Source organism: Patella vulgata, chromosome 3 (assembly GCF_932274485.2).
Source record: "Patella vulgata chromosome 3, xgPatVulg1.2, whole genome shotgun sequence".
Lineage (NCBI taxonomy): Eukaryota > Metazoa > Mollusca > Gastropoda > Patellidae > Patella > Patella vulgata.
In genome coordinates, this window is record NC_065881.2 from 16,915,649 (window position 1) to 16,931,767 (window position 16,119).

Consider the following 16,119-nt stretch of genomic DNA (forward strand, 5'->3'; position numbering starts at 1 on the left):
CGAATTTGAACTTTCCACAACTTTCCATTCCAGAGTTATTCCCCCTTTGCTTAAAACCTGATTAATGCAATACAGTAAGCTACAGTTTTGAACAGATTGGTTTGTGAACACGATAGAGGCTACAGTAAAGTTTTAGACAGATTCTTTTTAAATTTGGTTTGAAGCATTGGCGTCATAAGATATTCAGCGTTCTGTCTATTTCAGTTTCAGAATTATCCCCCTTTTGTCCAAAACCTTGTGAACAGAACAGAATTTTTCAAATATGGTGGGAAGCATTGGGTCATGAAAGGACTGATTTTCAACATTCTACGACTTATTTTTATACGCCCACATTGAAATGTGGTCGTATATTGTTGTCGCCCCCGTCCGTCCGACGGTCCGGCATCCACAATTGCTTGTGGACGCTCTATAGGCTAAAGTTAATATCCGATTGACTTTAAATTTATACACAGTGTTTAAGGTCATGAGACGAAGAAGCCTATTGATTTTCAGCGATTTCCGATAATTACTGCCAGAGTTATGGCCCTTGATCACTTCAGAAAATCTTGTGGACGCTCTAGAGGTCAAAGTTAATATTCAATTGACTTTAAATTTATACACAGTGTTTAAGGTCATGAGACGAAGAAGCCTATTGATTTTCAGAGATTTCTGATACTTAGTGCCAGAGTTATGGCCCTTGATCACTTCAAAAAATCTTGTGGACGCTCTAGAGGTCAAAGTAAATATCCGATTTACTTTAAATTTATACACAGTGTTTAAGGTCATGAGACAAAAAACCCCTATTGATTTTCAACGATTTTCAATAATTACTGCCAGAGTGATAGCCCTTGATCACTTAAAAAAATCTTGTGGACGCTCTAGAGGTCAAAGTTAATATCCGATTGACTTTAAATTTATACACAGTATTTAAGGTCATGAGACAAAGAAGCCTATTGATTTTCAATGATTTTCGATAATTACTGCCAGAGTTATGGCCCTTGATCACTTCAAAAAATCTTGTGGACACTCTAGAGGTCAAAGTTAATATCTGATTGACTTTAAATTTATACACAGTGTTTAAGGTCATGAGATGAAGAATCCTATTGATTTTCAGCGATTTCCGATAATTACTGTCAGAGTTATGGCCCTTGATCACTTTGAAAAATCCTGTGGAAGCTCTAGAGGCTAAAGTTAATATTCGATTGACTTTAAATTTATATACAGTGTTTAAGATCATGAGACGAAGAATCCTATTGATTTTCAGCGATTTCCGATAATTACTGCCAGTGTTATGGACCTTGATCACTTTGAAAAATCTTGTGGATGCTGTAGAGACTAAAGTTAATATCTGATTGACTTTAAATTGATACAGTGTTTAAGGTCATGAGACGAAGAAGCCTATTGATTTTCAGTGATTTCTGATAATTTTTTGCCAGAGTTATGGCCCTTGATCACTTTGAAAAATCTTGTGGACGCTCTAGAGGCTAAAGTTAATATCCGATTGACTTTAAATTTATACTCAGTGTTTAAGGTCATGAGACAAAGAAGCCTAACGATTTTCAGCGATTTCCGATAATTACTGCCAGAGTTATGGCCCTTGATCACTTCAAAAATTCTAGTGGACGCTCTAGAGGCTAAAGTTAATATCTAATTGACTTTAATTTTATACACCGTGTTTAAGGTCATGAGACGAAGAATCCTATGGATTTTCAGCGATTTTCGATAATTACTGCCAGAGTTATGGCCCTTGATCACTTCAAAAAATCTTGTGGATGCACTAGAGGCTAAAATTAATATCCGATTGACTTTAAATTTATGCACAGTGTTTAAGGTCATGAGATGAAGAAGCCTTTTTAAGGTCTTGAGACGAACAAGTATATTGATTTTCAATGAATCTTTATGAATTGAACAGCTAAATCCATGATGTTAAAAGTTTCGTATACTAAACGTATGGGGCAGAACTTTATAAAAACCAAACAAATTCTAATGGTTTTCTGATAATTACTTAATGAGATGTTACTCTTAATCAGATTTTAATGTATTATAAATGTTTCATTACCGAAAAAAGTAAAAATATGCAACAACTCTTGTTGACTGCCCGGACGATATAGCTGCTGTGGGCGTATGTTTCGTTGCCTGGCAACCTATCTTTTACTGAGTTATCCCCTTTTCCAAAAATATCGTGAACACATTAGAGACTTTCCATTTAGAAGTCATATTTTAAACTGCTTACATGTACTTTAATTCTTAAAGCGAGAATTGCATTTTTTAAGTCATATGTTTAAAATATGTTAAAATAAAGCCTTAAAATACACGGACCTTGACAATCGAGACAACTACCTTTTCACAGTGCAGACTTAGTTTTCCAGTGAAAAGAAATAATACAATTTCCTAATCTTGTCAGCAAGTAGATATTATTTCAAATTTTTGTGTGAATGTTTTAGAATGATTCCCATGATTTTAAAGTAGTGATTTAACAACCTATTAAAGAGGCATTATGGGAGATAAGATAAGGAGTTGACAGTTCTGGCTATAATAGTTAAAAAAAAATAGGCTCCACTCTGAATCAAGATTTTATAATTTTTAGTTTTTCAATTTTAGGCTAGCCTTGATCATCTTTATTAAAGTCTGTACAATATAAAACAAAGTCTTGATTATCCATTTTTACGTTGAATTATTTTTCAAAAAATGATCCCAATCCGCTAAATATTGCAGGATAGCAATGACATAGAGAGTTGATTATGGTTTGGATAAGTTAATTAATAATTTAGGTAACATTTCAGGCCTACAGAAAGACCTGCAATTGGCAGATTTAGCTCTTGCATAATGTATGTTTAAGTAATGATAGATATATAGAAATGATTATGTTTTGACTTTATTTTTTCGAAAATATGCAATTCTTACTACATTTCAGTTAGCTAAATGCAGTGTTCCTAGCTTATTGACAGTTACCACCCTTATAAAACAACGACTTTTGTTCTCGGGGGTTGGGTGGTCAAATTGAGTCAAGTAGTGTGGTTTTGATTCCCGTCCTTGTACATGACAAGCAATGAATTATTAAAATAAAATTGAACCATATATCAGTCCCGAAATGACCTGTCTACATTGTGTCAAGTGGATGTTAAACAAAATAAAAATTTTGCTAATGATGTAATAACCGTCTATATTGAATGATAGTGATTCAGATTTTATCTGAATCTGACAGTGATTACAGTAGATTTTAGATTTGGGCAGTTCTGTGTTAGAACGTTATTACCGTAATCCACAAATTATTTTTATACACATTCAAAGATAAAAGCTACAGTTTTGGGTTGTATTAATTGTGGTCATGGGAGAAAAATCTACCAATATTTAGCATTCTACGACTTTCCATTCTGGAGTTATTTTTCTCTCCTCCCCATCCCCTTGCTGAAAGCCTTGTGAAACACCCTATAGGCTACAGTCATGAGAGGACAAAGCCTTGATTTTCAGCATTCTGCGACTTTACATTCCGGAGTTATTAAAAACCTTGTAAACGCGATAGTTATTAACAGATTCTTTCAAATTTGGTGGGAAAGATTTGGGTCATGTTATGCTAGTTTCCGTTCTGCCTTTGCCAAAAAAATAGTGAATGCGATAGAAGCTGTAGTCTTTTCACATTGAAATGTAATCGTATATTGTTGTTACTCCAATTGTTTATGGTCATGATGATATGCAGAACCCTATATCTATTAATTTTCAGCAATTTCCAATAATTACTTCTGGACTGGCGCTTGACTACTTTGAAAAATGTTATGGACGCTCTAGAGGCCAAAGTGATCATCTGATTGATGTTAAATTTAAACAAAGTGTCTACGGTCATGAGAGGAAGAATCCTATAGATTTCAAATAATTACTGCCAGAGTTATAGCCCTTGAACATTCTGATAAATCTTGTGGAAGCTTTAAATTTATACACTGTGTTCATGATCATGAGACCCAAGAAGTCGATTGATTTTCTGGGAATGTTCTAGATACTAAAGTTATCATCAAATTGACTTTAGATTTATACACATTGTTTAGTCATGAGAGGCAAAAACTTATTGATAATGATATACTGACCGAGTTATGAGTATGACCCTTGATCACTTTACTGTGTTATAAATGTATTCATTACTGACAAAGAAAATATATGCGACAACCCTTACCCTTTTTAACTGCTCGATCTGTGGGCATATATTTTGTAGCCTTGTATTCTATCTTTAACCGATTTTTTCGAAAATGGGTTTATAGCAATTTGGCCACTAAAGGATGAACCCTTTTGATATTCAGCGTTCTGCAACTTTCTGTTCCAGTCAGTTCCAGAGTTTTACCCACGTTTCCCAAAATATCAAATTTGGTCAACATCCCTTTGCATGGCTATCTTTATAAAAAAAAAAAGTAATGAAATAAAGCCCATGACTCTTTTTACACCCACATTTTTATGTGGTTGTTATATTGTCGTCAGTTGTCACCCCTGTCCATCGAACTATTCATGAGGAATGACATAAGTCTTTATATCCATGAGACGAAAAAGCCTTGGTTTTCAACATTTTCCAATAGCTACTTGATGAGTTTATCGCCCTTGATCACTTTGAGAAATCTTGTTGACTCTGTAGTGGCTGAAGTTGTCATCTGCTGATTACTTGATGAGTTATTTCCCTGAATCATTTTGAAAAATCTGATAATTGCTTGAAGAGTTGTGACCCTTTAAAAATCTTGTTGACGTTACATTTATATACAGTGTTTATTGCCCTTGATCACTTTTTATACGAACATCTACGGGCTTAAGTTAATATCCACTTGACTTTAAATTTATACACAGTGTTTAAGATCATGAGATGAAAGAAGCCTATTGATTTTCAACGATCACTCTAAAAAAAATCTTGTGGACACTCTGGAAGCTAAAGTTAATATCCGATTACCTTTAAACTTAAATACACAGTGTTTAAGGTCAGGAGACGAAGAAGCCTATTGATCTTCAAGGATTTCTGATAATTACTGCCAGAGTTATGGCCCTTGATCACTTTGAAATATCTTGTGGACGCTCTACATGTATATGCTAAAGTCAATGTCTAATGGACTTTAAATTTATACCATGTGTTTAAGGTCATGAGACGAAGAAGCTTGTTGATTTTCAACGATTTCCGATAGTTACTGCCAGATTACGTCCCTTGATCACCTTGAAATATCTTGTGGAACCTTTTGAGGTTAAAGTTAATATTCGATTGACACAGTGCTTTTAAAATGAAATGGTTCTCAACCCTTTTTCGACTATGGCACACCTTGGAACATATAAAAAAAATAGCGGCACACCTGGCTAAATATATGAAAAATATTAGGATCACATGTTTTTTTGCATTTTCTTAGTGTGCCGTTCAAAATCTTGCGGCACACTTAGGAAGATCTGCCGCAGCACACTTGTTGAGAATTACTGGCTTATGGTCATCAGACGAAGAATCCTATTGTCGTATTGATTTTCAATGATTTACAGTGTTTTAAGGACATGAGACGAAGAAGTCTATGGATTTTCAACAATTTCCAATAATTACTGCCATAGTTTTGGCCCTTGATCACTCTAAAAAAATCTTGTAGACGCTTTAGTGGCTCAAGTTAATATCCAATTAATTTTATATTTGTTTATGGTCATGAGATAAGAAGTCTATCAATTTTCAACGATTTCCAATGATTATGGCAATTGATATTAAATGTTTTGTACATAGTTCAGAACTAGAAGCCAAATGGGTTGTTACTCATAGTCATAGTGTGTTGCAAATGTTTTCATTTCTGACAAAAGAAAAAAAGGTGTGACAACCCGGATGACTTAGTTGTTGTAGGTGTATGTTTTGTTGCCTGGCAGTCTATCTTTAGAATCTTGAACTCTGTAGTGGCTAATGTACCTGAATAGTTTGAAAATGGTAAATAATATGTTTGTGAAATGATGCCTGTTGGTTTTGAATGATTTTGATAATTGCTTAAGTTATTGCCCTTTATCAATCTGGCTAAAGTTAATTGATTGCGACAACCTTTATTGACTGTTTTTACGACTTACCTACTGTGGAAGCATCTTTCATTGTCTAGCAAATTGTCTTGTTGTTTTCTGATTATTAAGACTAAAAAATGCTTTGATAAAATACAAACGATTAGTCTATTTTAATTTATATTGAATAAAACATATTCAATATTGCAATACAGAGAATAGAAATACATGTATCAAAATACCATTCTGAGCTGCAATACTTGGCCTAATTTAATAATTTGTAAGTAAGACATGTATTGTAATATTCTGAGTGGCATGCAAACTAAATAAATGTGGAAATTGATTGACAAAAGAGAATTTGAGAAGAACCCTATATGGTACATTGTATTATATACATATATGCATATAACTGGTGGCCAAGTTTTACATTTTGTGTGACAAATAATACTAGTCATATGATGTCATATGTGACACTTGTGTCATGCGGGCAATAGGTTTGACATCTCTAATGTATAAACGTGGAGGCACAGAAATCTTGGCTGCTGATAGCTCTAGAAATATGTAAATTTCTCCATCTTTGTTACATCATTCATATTTAAGCATATTCCTTTGATTTTTGTCAGAAGTTTATATGAGAGTGGCCAACTGTACTCAGGTTTATATCTTGTTTTTCTTTTTATCCACTAATAGGGGCACACCGAAACGACGTCTATCTTTATCAAGTATTATTGATACACCAACATCTGAAAAGCCCACCCCTGAACGTATGTCATCAACTGAATCAGGTAAAATATATCTACATTTTAATTCAATTTATATTTCTTTTATTAATTTATCGGAAATATTTTGACCTAAAAGACTGGGAGTTAACCCAAGTCAGCGCCTTACTCACTGAGCCACTGCTTTATTGACTGAGCCACCTCGGCTCCTAGTTCAGAATACTATACCAGATCTATTTTCATGCCACATTCATTACATAATGATTTGAGGCAAACTAATAAGCCGAAATAGCATTCAGATATCACATTGTAATCCAGTAGATTTCGTTGGTGTGTGTTTAAACTGTCACTGTTCTAGCTAAACACATACTCTTTGATCACTTGTTAAAACACATTTTGAATTGAAATGTTGGTCCGTGTTAGTCTTATCTCCAGGCATCAATATTTCCGCGCACATGTGCACGGCGTGTGCACGGCGTGCGCAGGCACATTTGCTTTAAAAAAACTATTTTTTGCCGCCCAGCACAAAGAAAAAATCGAAAAAAGCCGCTCAGTCGTATTTAAACCCCTTCGTCCTTCTCTGTACACAAACTCGGCGCTCTGTCTGTCACGGCATAATTTATTTTTGTGTGCTAGTAGACCCTATCATCCCAAATTAGTTTAAAGAAAGAAGCATTTATACTTAGAAGATGTGTAGGCCTAGGTCTATTCATTTTACAATTATTCTACGGTCTTTATATTTGTTTATTTGCCGTAAATAGGTCACCCAGACCAATTTACGGCACTCCAATGTTAAAGGTTTGAATGTCGTAATTGTCCAACACGTTCCTGCAAATTTTCACAATGTTTCTTATTTTATTTCTTACCTGTGTTGACCGTGGATTTGCTACGGCCCGAGAGTAGGACTAGGAAGACGATGAGAGCTTTCTCAGTTTCTGCTCAGTCGGGTGGTGTTAAAAAGTTTTTAGATCCCTGTATCAATGATGAAAATTAAGTGAATTTGGTAAAATTTGAATATAAATGAAAATTTGATTTGCACTGAACCAAATACAAAAGGCAGCAGATGCTCTGAAAATACACCAAGAAGGGTTTAATTTTCATAAAAGACCACGCCCCCCTCCCAAAGCTTTTGGGGACTCGCTCCGCTCGCCAAATATATTTTTACACCACTCACCAAATCCTGGCTACATCCCTGTGTTTCAGTATGACCCTGCAGGCACACACTTCACAGGCACACTCAACTTTTATAGAGCCCTGCTTATCTCCAGAAAGATTTCTGAAATTTATATGCATTATTTAAATTAGTGAAACAAAGAAGTCTATTGAATTTCAGCAATTTCCGTTTACTACATCTAGAGTTATGGCCCTTGTTTCACTTTATTGAACCTTGTGAACGCTGTTAACTCCAAAAGTTATCACCCAATCTTTGTGAAATTTATATGCATGATTTAAATTAGTGAAACGAAGAAGCCTATTGAATTTCCGTTTATTATGTCTAGAGTTATGGACCTTGTTATGGATCTTATATTAAGGAGAGTGATTAGTTGTGTGTATAACTGCATGTTAGGAGGGTCATTTCTGGTTTCTTAAATGATAAACCCCCCGTGACTTTGTAAAGGATAGCGATTATCAGTTTTAAGGAGAGGGTAAAATACCTCCCCTCGGTCGACAATCAGGTAGTAATTTAATTCCAGTCATCATTTACAAAGAAGTCTGAGAAAGTGAAAATGTTCTGGTAGGCCTCGTTTTAATCCAATTAAATCCACACAGGCAAATCATCAACTGGGATATTTGGTATTGGTTCCTTTTGTTTATTTAACAATATAATCCCTCTTGACTTGATTGTCCCAGGGTTGAATCCCAGGTTGGACTTAGTAGGCACCATCATGATTTTCAAGCCCGACCTGCTCTTGTCAGGAATGATACCTTCGGAGCTGACATGGAAAATGTGCCTTGTCCAAAGGATCGAACGAAAAGAAGTTTCATCTTGTGTACATATTGCTGTACTCGTAGCAAGATTTAATAACTACACACTACTAGTGGGATTTAGTAGCAAAGCCAAACAACTGTAGGTCAAAAGGTTGCAAGTAAGGCATCTGGGCCGCTTTGTAATCCCCTGAGGGGACATTTTCAGTTCTGTATCATCATCCTTTTGACCTCTAGTGGATGAAATGAGTTCAATGTCTTACTTTTCTGCACCAAACAGGCCAGTAAAGACTGGCATACACCATGTAGTGTGTTAGGAGAAAAATGTTGGCCGGACAGCAGCGTTTCTGCCTACGCTTTATCAAATCACAACTATACACTGGGTTCTGTTAAGATCGTCAGGACCTCAATTTTGTTGTTGTCCCATGCCAATGTTTAGATGCTGTTCCTTGCCAGACCCTCCATCCTGTGCCACTGACTTGGCCAACACCTGGATCAAACCCCAGATCTTGTGGTTAGAGAGCCAGCACCTTACTCACTGAAGCATCAAGGCTCATGAAAATTTTACAGTTTTTAAAGCATTTTGCCACTGACAGTTGATCCACATAAATTTTTACATACCGGTATTATAAAGATGCAATATGAATTTTGCTAAGTATCTAAAATCTTATTTAAATACAGATCTATATTTCGTTTCATTTTTATACGCCCACATGGAAATGTAGGAAATGTGGTCGTATATTCAGCAGACCTCGTCATGAGGCGCGAGTCATTACTCAAGCGCACGCTATACTCGCCTGAAATGTAATTTGCGAGAGTAGGGCATTACTCGCGCAAATATTTCTAGAAACTTTTCATAGAAAAATGTACAATTCTTAAATGAAAATTTAAAACTATCGAAGACCATAGTTATTTGATTTCCTGGTTTACTTGGTTCACCATTTTTAATTCAGTATCTACGATAGAATATAAAGCAATTGGCCAGCTCTGTTTCCCGTTGTACGTGACACAGCGATAATAATACGATAAGACAATGTTACTAAGAATAGAATAAAGTAAACATAGAAGGCGTTTATTGATTGGACAATAAAGAAATTATTTCGGGCTTGCAACGTAGAATTTTTATGATTGGTTAATTTAACTGAAATCCCAAGTAGATTCTCGCGAGAAATATTACGAGATATGAAAATTTGTAGAATGTTGTAACGAATATAATGTCATTTTCTAGTCTTTATGTCTATATTTTGAATAGTGGTTTCATTTTAAAATAAACATTAAAAAAGCTAGAATATAGTTAGAAATGCCGAGAACTATTTGGATTGGAATAACAATAGCTATAAAGTCAGAATAAGGTGCGTTGACATTGCCGTACGTACGAGTGCTATTTAATGACTATTATTAATATAAGTATATTTTAGCAGACAATGCCACTGTCAACATCGTGGGGCGACAGTACATTCTACGAATTTTAAACATCAAATGTATATTACAAAACACTCTTATCTTAGCTAAACAGGATAACAGAAAACTTTTGTTAGAAAGATGAATATGACCCAAAACGACAAGGGTCTTATAGCCTACATGTACATTAGACTTTACACACGACTACTATTATCAATAAGTTCACCGGTTGTCTTTGTTCCTTCGACAAAAGCCTTTCATATTTGTTTTTTAAAGTAGGGCCTTAACTACTATTATTTTCACTTTCAGCCCCAAAAAATTGGACAAAATATTCTTTTATTATTCTTTATTAAATTAATCTAGGCACTCGCATAAATAGGTTTTCCTTTTGGAATTAGAATGAATAAAAGTTCAAGTATTGAATTAATATTAATATTATTATAAATAACAAGAAGGCTCACTTCTAGTGAAGAACATTAGAAAATAAAGTCTTAGATATAAGGAATGGAAGTTAATCAATGGAGTCTAGGACTAGCTGCCATTTGTCAGAGTTCTTGGTCTCTATTGTAATTTTACTCCCCTGGGGAAATTTTGCGGGAGTAAGTCGGTTACTCGCCAAACTCACACAGAGTCTTTTTTGCGTGAGTAATGGAGTACTCACGCAGTGATTCTTCGTGGCAAGCACTGTATTGCCGTCGCCCCCGTCCGTCCGTCGTCCACAATTTCAATAACTTCCGTTAATTTCTTCTAGAGTTATGGCCCTTGTTTCACTTTGTTGCACCTTGTGAACGCTCTAAGTTATCAACAGATCTGTATGAAATTTATATGCATCATTTAAATTAGTAAAACAAAAAAGCCTTTTGAATTTCAGCAATTTCCGCTTATTACATCTAGAGTTATGGCCCTTGTTTCACTTTGTTGAATCTTGTGAACGCTATAATGACAACAGTTATCTTCCGATCTGTTTGAAATTGATATGCATCATTTAAATTAGTGAAACGAACAAGCCTATTGAATTTCAGCAGTTTCCGTTAATTACGCCGTGAGTTATGGCCCTTGTTTCACTTTGTTGTACCTTGTGAATGCTCTAACGACAAAAGTTATTATCCGATCTGTATGAAATTTATATGCATCATTTAGATTAGTAAAACAAAGAAGCTTATTGAATTTCAGCAATTTCTGTTAATTACATCTAGAGTTATGGCCCTTGTTTCACTTTGTTGAATCTTGTGAATGCTCTAATGAAAACAGTTATCATCCAATCTGTTTGAAATTGATATGCATCATTTAAATTAGTGCAACAAAGATGCCTATTGAATGTCAGCAATTTATGTCAATTACTTCTAGAGTTATGGCCCTTGTTTTACTTTGTTGAACCTTGTGAACGTTCGAACGACAAAAGTTATCATCCGATCTGTATGAAATTGATATGCATTATTTGAATTAGTAAAACGAAAAAGCCTGTCGATTTTCAACAATTTCTGTAGATTACTTCCAGAGTTACAGCCCTTGTTTTAGTTTTTAGAACCTTGTGAACCCTCAAACGACGAATATTATAATGTCATCTGTATGAAATTGTCTATTAAATGCCCCCTAATTACCTACAAAAGAATAAATATACGACAACTCTTGTCGACCGGTCGGACGATTTAGCAGCTGTGGCGTATGTTTTGTTACCCGGCCTACACTACATGAAGATCTGACCAGTTGTACTGGGAGATCGCGTCTGGGATCATACGTTCGTTTTTTTACCCTATGACGTCGGACATTGATTGATCAATCAGCATTGACGTGTCTAGGGTTTTACCCAGAGTTCCATGCAGAGTACGCCAAGAAGTCGCCGTAACATTTAATTCCTCACATCAACTAGAACGCCTGTTATATAACAACTCTTCCAGATCCTAGTGTTGTAAAGACGAGTAAAACAAAATTTTGAACTCTAAAAAACGAAACGAAATAGGATATGTGTTTTAATCAGATTGAAAATTTACCAAAATCATTCTTACAATTTTAAAAATGACAATGGATCAGGCTACAGTATTGCCGTCTTTATTGTAGAACAATGTGTGTGATCATATTCTGAAATATATGCATATCGAAACACAATTTAACATGTACATGGAGGGCGCCATTTTTATATGCCCACATTTTCATGTTGGTTTCGAATCCCCGGTTGTACGTGACAAGGAGTAGGGTCACCTGTCCAACCTCGTGGGTTTTCTCCGGGTCCTCCCACAGCTAAAGATCCCTACGCGCAAGCGAATTATGGAAATAAAATTGAACCATATGTTAGTCCCGAAATGACCTAGTTTGTGTCGAGTGAACGTTAAACCCCATTTCTCTCTCTCTCTCTCTCTCTCTCTCTCTCTCTCTCATGTTGGTGAACGTATATTGGTCCATCTCCCAAAGATCTTGGTTGCTTTAGAAATTGGTATGTATCGGACCATAACTTCATGCACCAAAACTGCCAGATAAAATGGCCGCCCCTTGTACACAAATGTAAAAATATAGTATAACAAAGTTGTGAACCCTCTAATGATCACGATTTTCCTCTGATTTTAATGAAACTTGAAATTTGTGTTTTATAACCCATTAATGTTTCTAGTGGGTTACTCACAGTTCTGTGTACCTCACGCCAAAAACTCCCTGTAACAGACCGTTTCATTGGCTAATCCGTCACATCATCCAGGACGTTATATGTAACAACTCTTCCAGGTCCTAGTGTAGTAAAGACAAAACGAAATTTTGAACTATAAAACATGACACGAAATAGGATCTGTGTTTTAATCAGATTGCATTCCACCATAATGAAGGCTGAATTTGAATTTCGTGAAAATGGGAACAAAACTGCCCGACAACTGGCGACAAGATGGCCGTTCTTTGTATGCAAATTGTGTAAAAGTATGTAATACGAAGGTTGTGGACCCTCTAGTCGCAATTTTTATCCGATTTAAAATATATCTTTATAATATCCCAAAGATCTTGGTCCCTTTGGATATTTTCACATTTCAGACGATAACATTCTGGATTATGGCCCCGGATTGTACGGAAAATCACCTTTTTTTGTTTAGCTTGTTCTCTATCCATCTCTTGCAAAATGTGGGCGTATCATGCCTGGCAACCGCTGGTATTATCAGAGACCGTCGTATACCAAGGACTGGTAAAGTCACCTGGAATTGCTCATTTCCTGTCAATTATGTGAAATATATATTAAATAATTAGTTGAATTTGTCAAATGTTCCAGTTTATTATACCATAACTTTATTTCTATCTCCTGCCTTTCAAAGAAAGATGACAGATTCGAATGGCAAATATTTAAATGGATTAGAAGAAATCCTGCGAGATTTTAAAATTTAACTATAAAATGAATAATTGAGATTTAGTCTCGTTTGTCCAGAACCATTGCTACTGTAGTAAGCAATCAATGCTACATCATCCAACAGAATAAAGTAATTTAAATTAAATTTTCAATATGTTCATTTTTCATTATTTATTTTTGAACTGTTCAGCAAGAACAGTCAGCTCTGTAACTAAATCTTACATAATGCGTTTAATAAAAGATCAAATGACTTCAATCATTTAAAAGAATCAAAATGAAAGAAACCATAGTTTTAATCTTCGATCCAGTTGATTAATAGTTAAAATACTCCAAATGAAATCATTCATTGCTGCTACTAAAAGAATGGTCCAAGGTTAAATTGTTAAGAAAGCCTTTGTGTTGTTACTAGTATTTCATTGTTATACCCACAAAGATCAAATTCAAACTGTTGGGTAAAATAGACCTACAATGATGCCTACATGTATTCATTTCACTTAAACCATACCTTGGTTTCATATAGTAAAAATAACAATGTGCACTGCTTTGCTATATCCTATGGGTTCAACTAAATTCCACATAATTCCCAAAGTTTTAATATCAGATTATTTAGATTTAATTCCGGTTGTAGTCAGTTGTAGAAATTATTCGTTTGATTTGTAGATATAACTTTTAATATTAATTAGTAAAATCACAGATTGTCATTTCCAATTTTTAAACTATTTTCCATTTCTTAATGCATGCTAAAATGATTAATTAACATGCTATTAAAAAACAAATCTAAATGAAATTTTCAATGAAACCCCAGTGAGCAATTTGGTCAAATTTTATTGAAATGTCAAGTGAGATTTAAATGAAATTTCAATAAAATTGCTACCAAATTTCTCAGTTTCTGTGAAATTTCAATGTGTATATTCACTAGGGAATGATAGATAATCTCTTGGCTTAGATTCAATCATAATTAAAAGATAACCATTATAAAAAGTCTCTGGTATATTTTTATCATCTGCCGAGATGATGAATGTTGTGAAATATTCAATTCATCATTTATTTGCAGAATGGAATTTAACTATTATGGACTATTTATATGCCTTTTAGAGATTATAACTTTTGAAATATTATAGTATGTGAGGGATCCAAATTGGCTTATAAAATTGACCTATTACAAACCCAATGTTAAAAATGTGGAGATAGAAACAAATTTAACTTAGCAAATTTCACTGTCTTATTTCATTTCACTGCCTTATTTCATTTCACATTAAAATGAACCAATATCTTTCGCACAAGAACAAATATTAGAAATATGGAGAGAGAGGCAAAAATTTCCCTTTATTTAGCAGCAAACTACATGAATGCATGTCTTCACCCGCCCACCTTATAGCAAACTACATGTACACGAATGCCTGTCTGCTACAGTCCAGTTGATGCAGAAAAAAAGATGATAAATCTCATTTTCATGCAAAATCAAGAAATTAAAAAATGTGTTGAGAGAGGAAACAGGATAATGACATTGATGGTTTAACAAGTTTGTGTTAATTTGTGATGAGACATTAAGTGACATTAGATATGTTCAAACATACAAAGCTTCTTGTCTAGTCTACTTTTCACAAGTAATTAATGTTAACAAGAGTTAACAAGAGACTTAAGGAAATATTATACCTTCTTCAAAAACCTTCTACAAGGTTATAATCAAAATATTCAACAAAAACAAGTATCACAGCTTGTATGATAGGTGACTCAGCTTGTGAGCTAAGTACCTGCATCAATGTCTTTGTATTGTCTTAATTGTTTTATTGTTTTAGATAAGAGTTTTTAATGTGGTTAATTAATGTAAAGGGGTCTGGGCTAATTACAAGTAAAGCTGGATTGATTAAGTTATAGAAGGGTTAAAGCCAGGTGTCATATGGACTAATAGGAAAAGAGATCAGTGTCGTTAATCTTGTTGTGACATGGATTAAGTGAAAGCTTTCCCATGGAATGATATCAGGAATTATAAAACTTGAAGATTTATTACAACTTGGGATATCGGAGTGTTAACATTAAATTTTAAACTGTGAATAATAATGTCTTGTTGAGAGTGAAACAGGTTATTTTGTATCTTTACATTAACAGTGGATTTATTTATTTTGGAATAATTATCTCATCATGTTTTGTTCATTTGGAGGTAAGTTATATAAAAATTCAACATAGCAATTCCATGAACACTGGTAGGGTAGGAAACTTGTAAACTTGCTGATTAGATAGTTATTTTGTCTACAACTATCAACTTAAAAGCATGAAAACCCTGAAAATTTAGTGCTGCATATTATGACTAAAAATCCAGATATGTATTGTGATGTATATTGCAAGAGAACCACTGTATTGTTGCATCCACTCAGCAGTATCGCAAACAGTAAGAAGCTTTTGACATTTGAAAGAACTTAGAGGTTTATTGTTGAGTTTAAAGATGTGTCTGATTTAATATTTACTGATTTGAATAATTATGAAGTTATAGAAAAATTCAGTTTACATTTCTTGTGGAAACAGTAACCATTTCTTGACTGAATTGGATAAAATTGCAGATATCATAAAGATATTTGATGAATATATGATGGAGTTATTGCCCTTGCTTAGAATTTTCTATTTACAATTTTGTAGTCAAGAAATTGGGATGTTGTTTTTGGATCATTCCGTGTCAAATCACCCAAACAACGTACCCTTTTGATTTAGCTGAAATTTGTTAATATGCTTATTGGGGCAGAAAAAACTGATATTCCAAATTTTAGCTTCGACCAACTAACGGTTCATAAGATAAAGCGGTTT

General features: G+C 34.4%; 1 protein-coding gene across 2 annotated transcripts in view; it reads left to right on the top strand.

Moving 5' to 3' along the window:
• Window positions 1-16,119, top strand: part of LOC126815538 (M-phase inducer phosphatase) — a 55,886-nt gene that overhangs the window by 8,749 nt on the left and 31,018 nt on the right. For both annotated transcript variants that reach the window (XM_050541227.2, XM_050541228.2), the window contains exon 2: window positions 6,646-6,740. In XM_050541227.2, coding sequence (XP_050397184.1) covers window positions 6,646-6,740 — 95 coding nt within the window. The remainder of the gene's footprint in view (window positions 1-6,645; window positions 6,741-16,119) is intronic.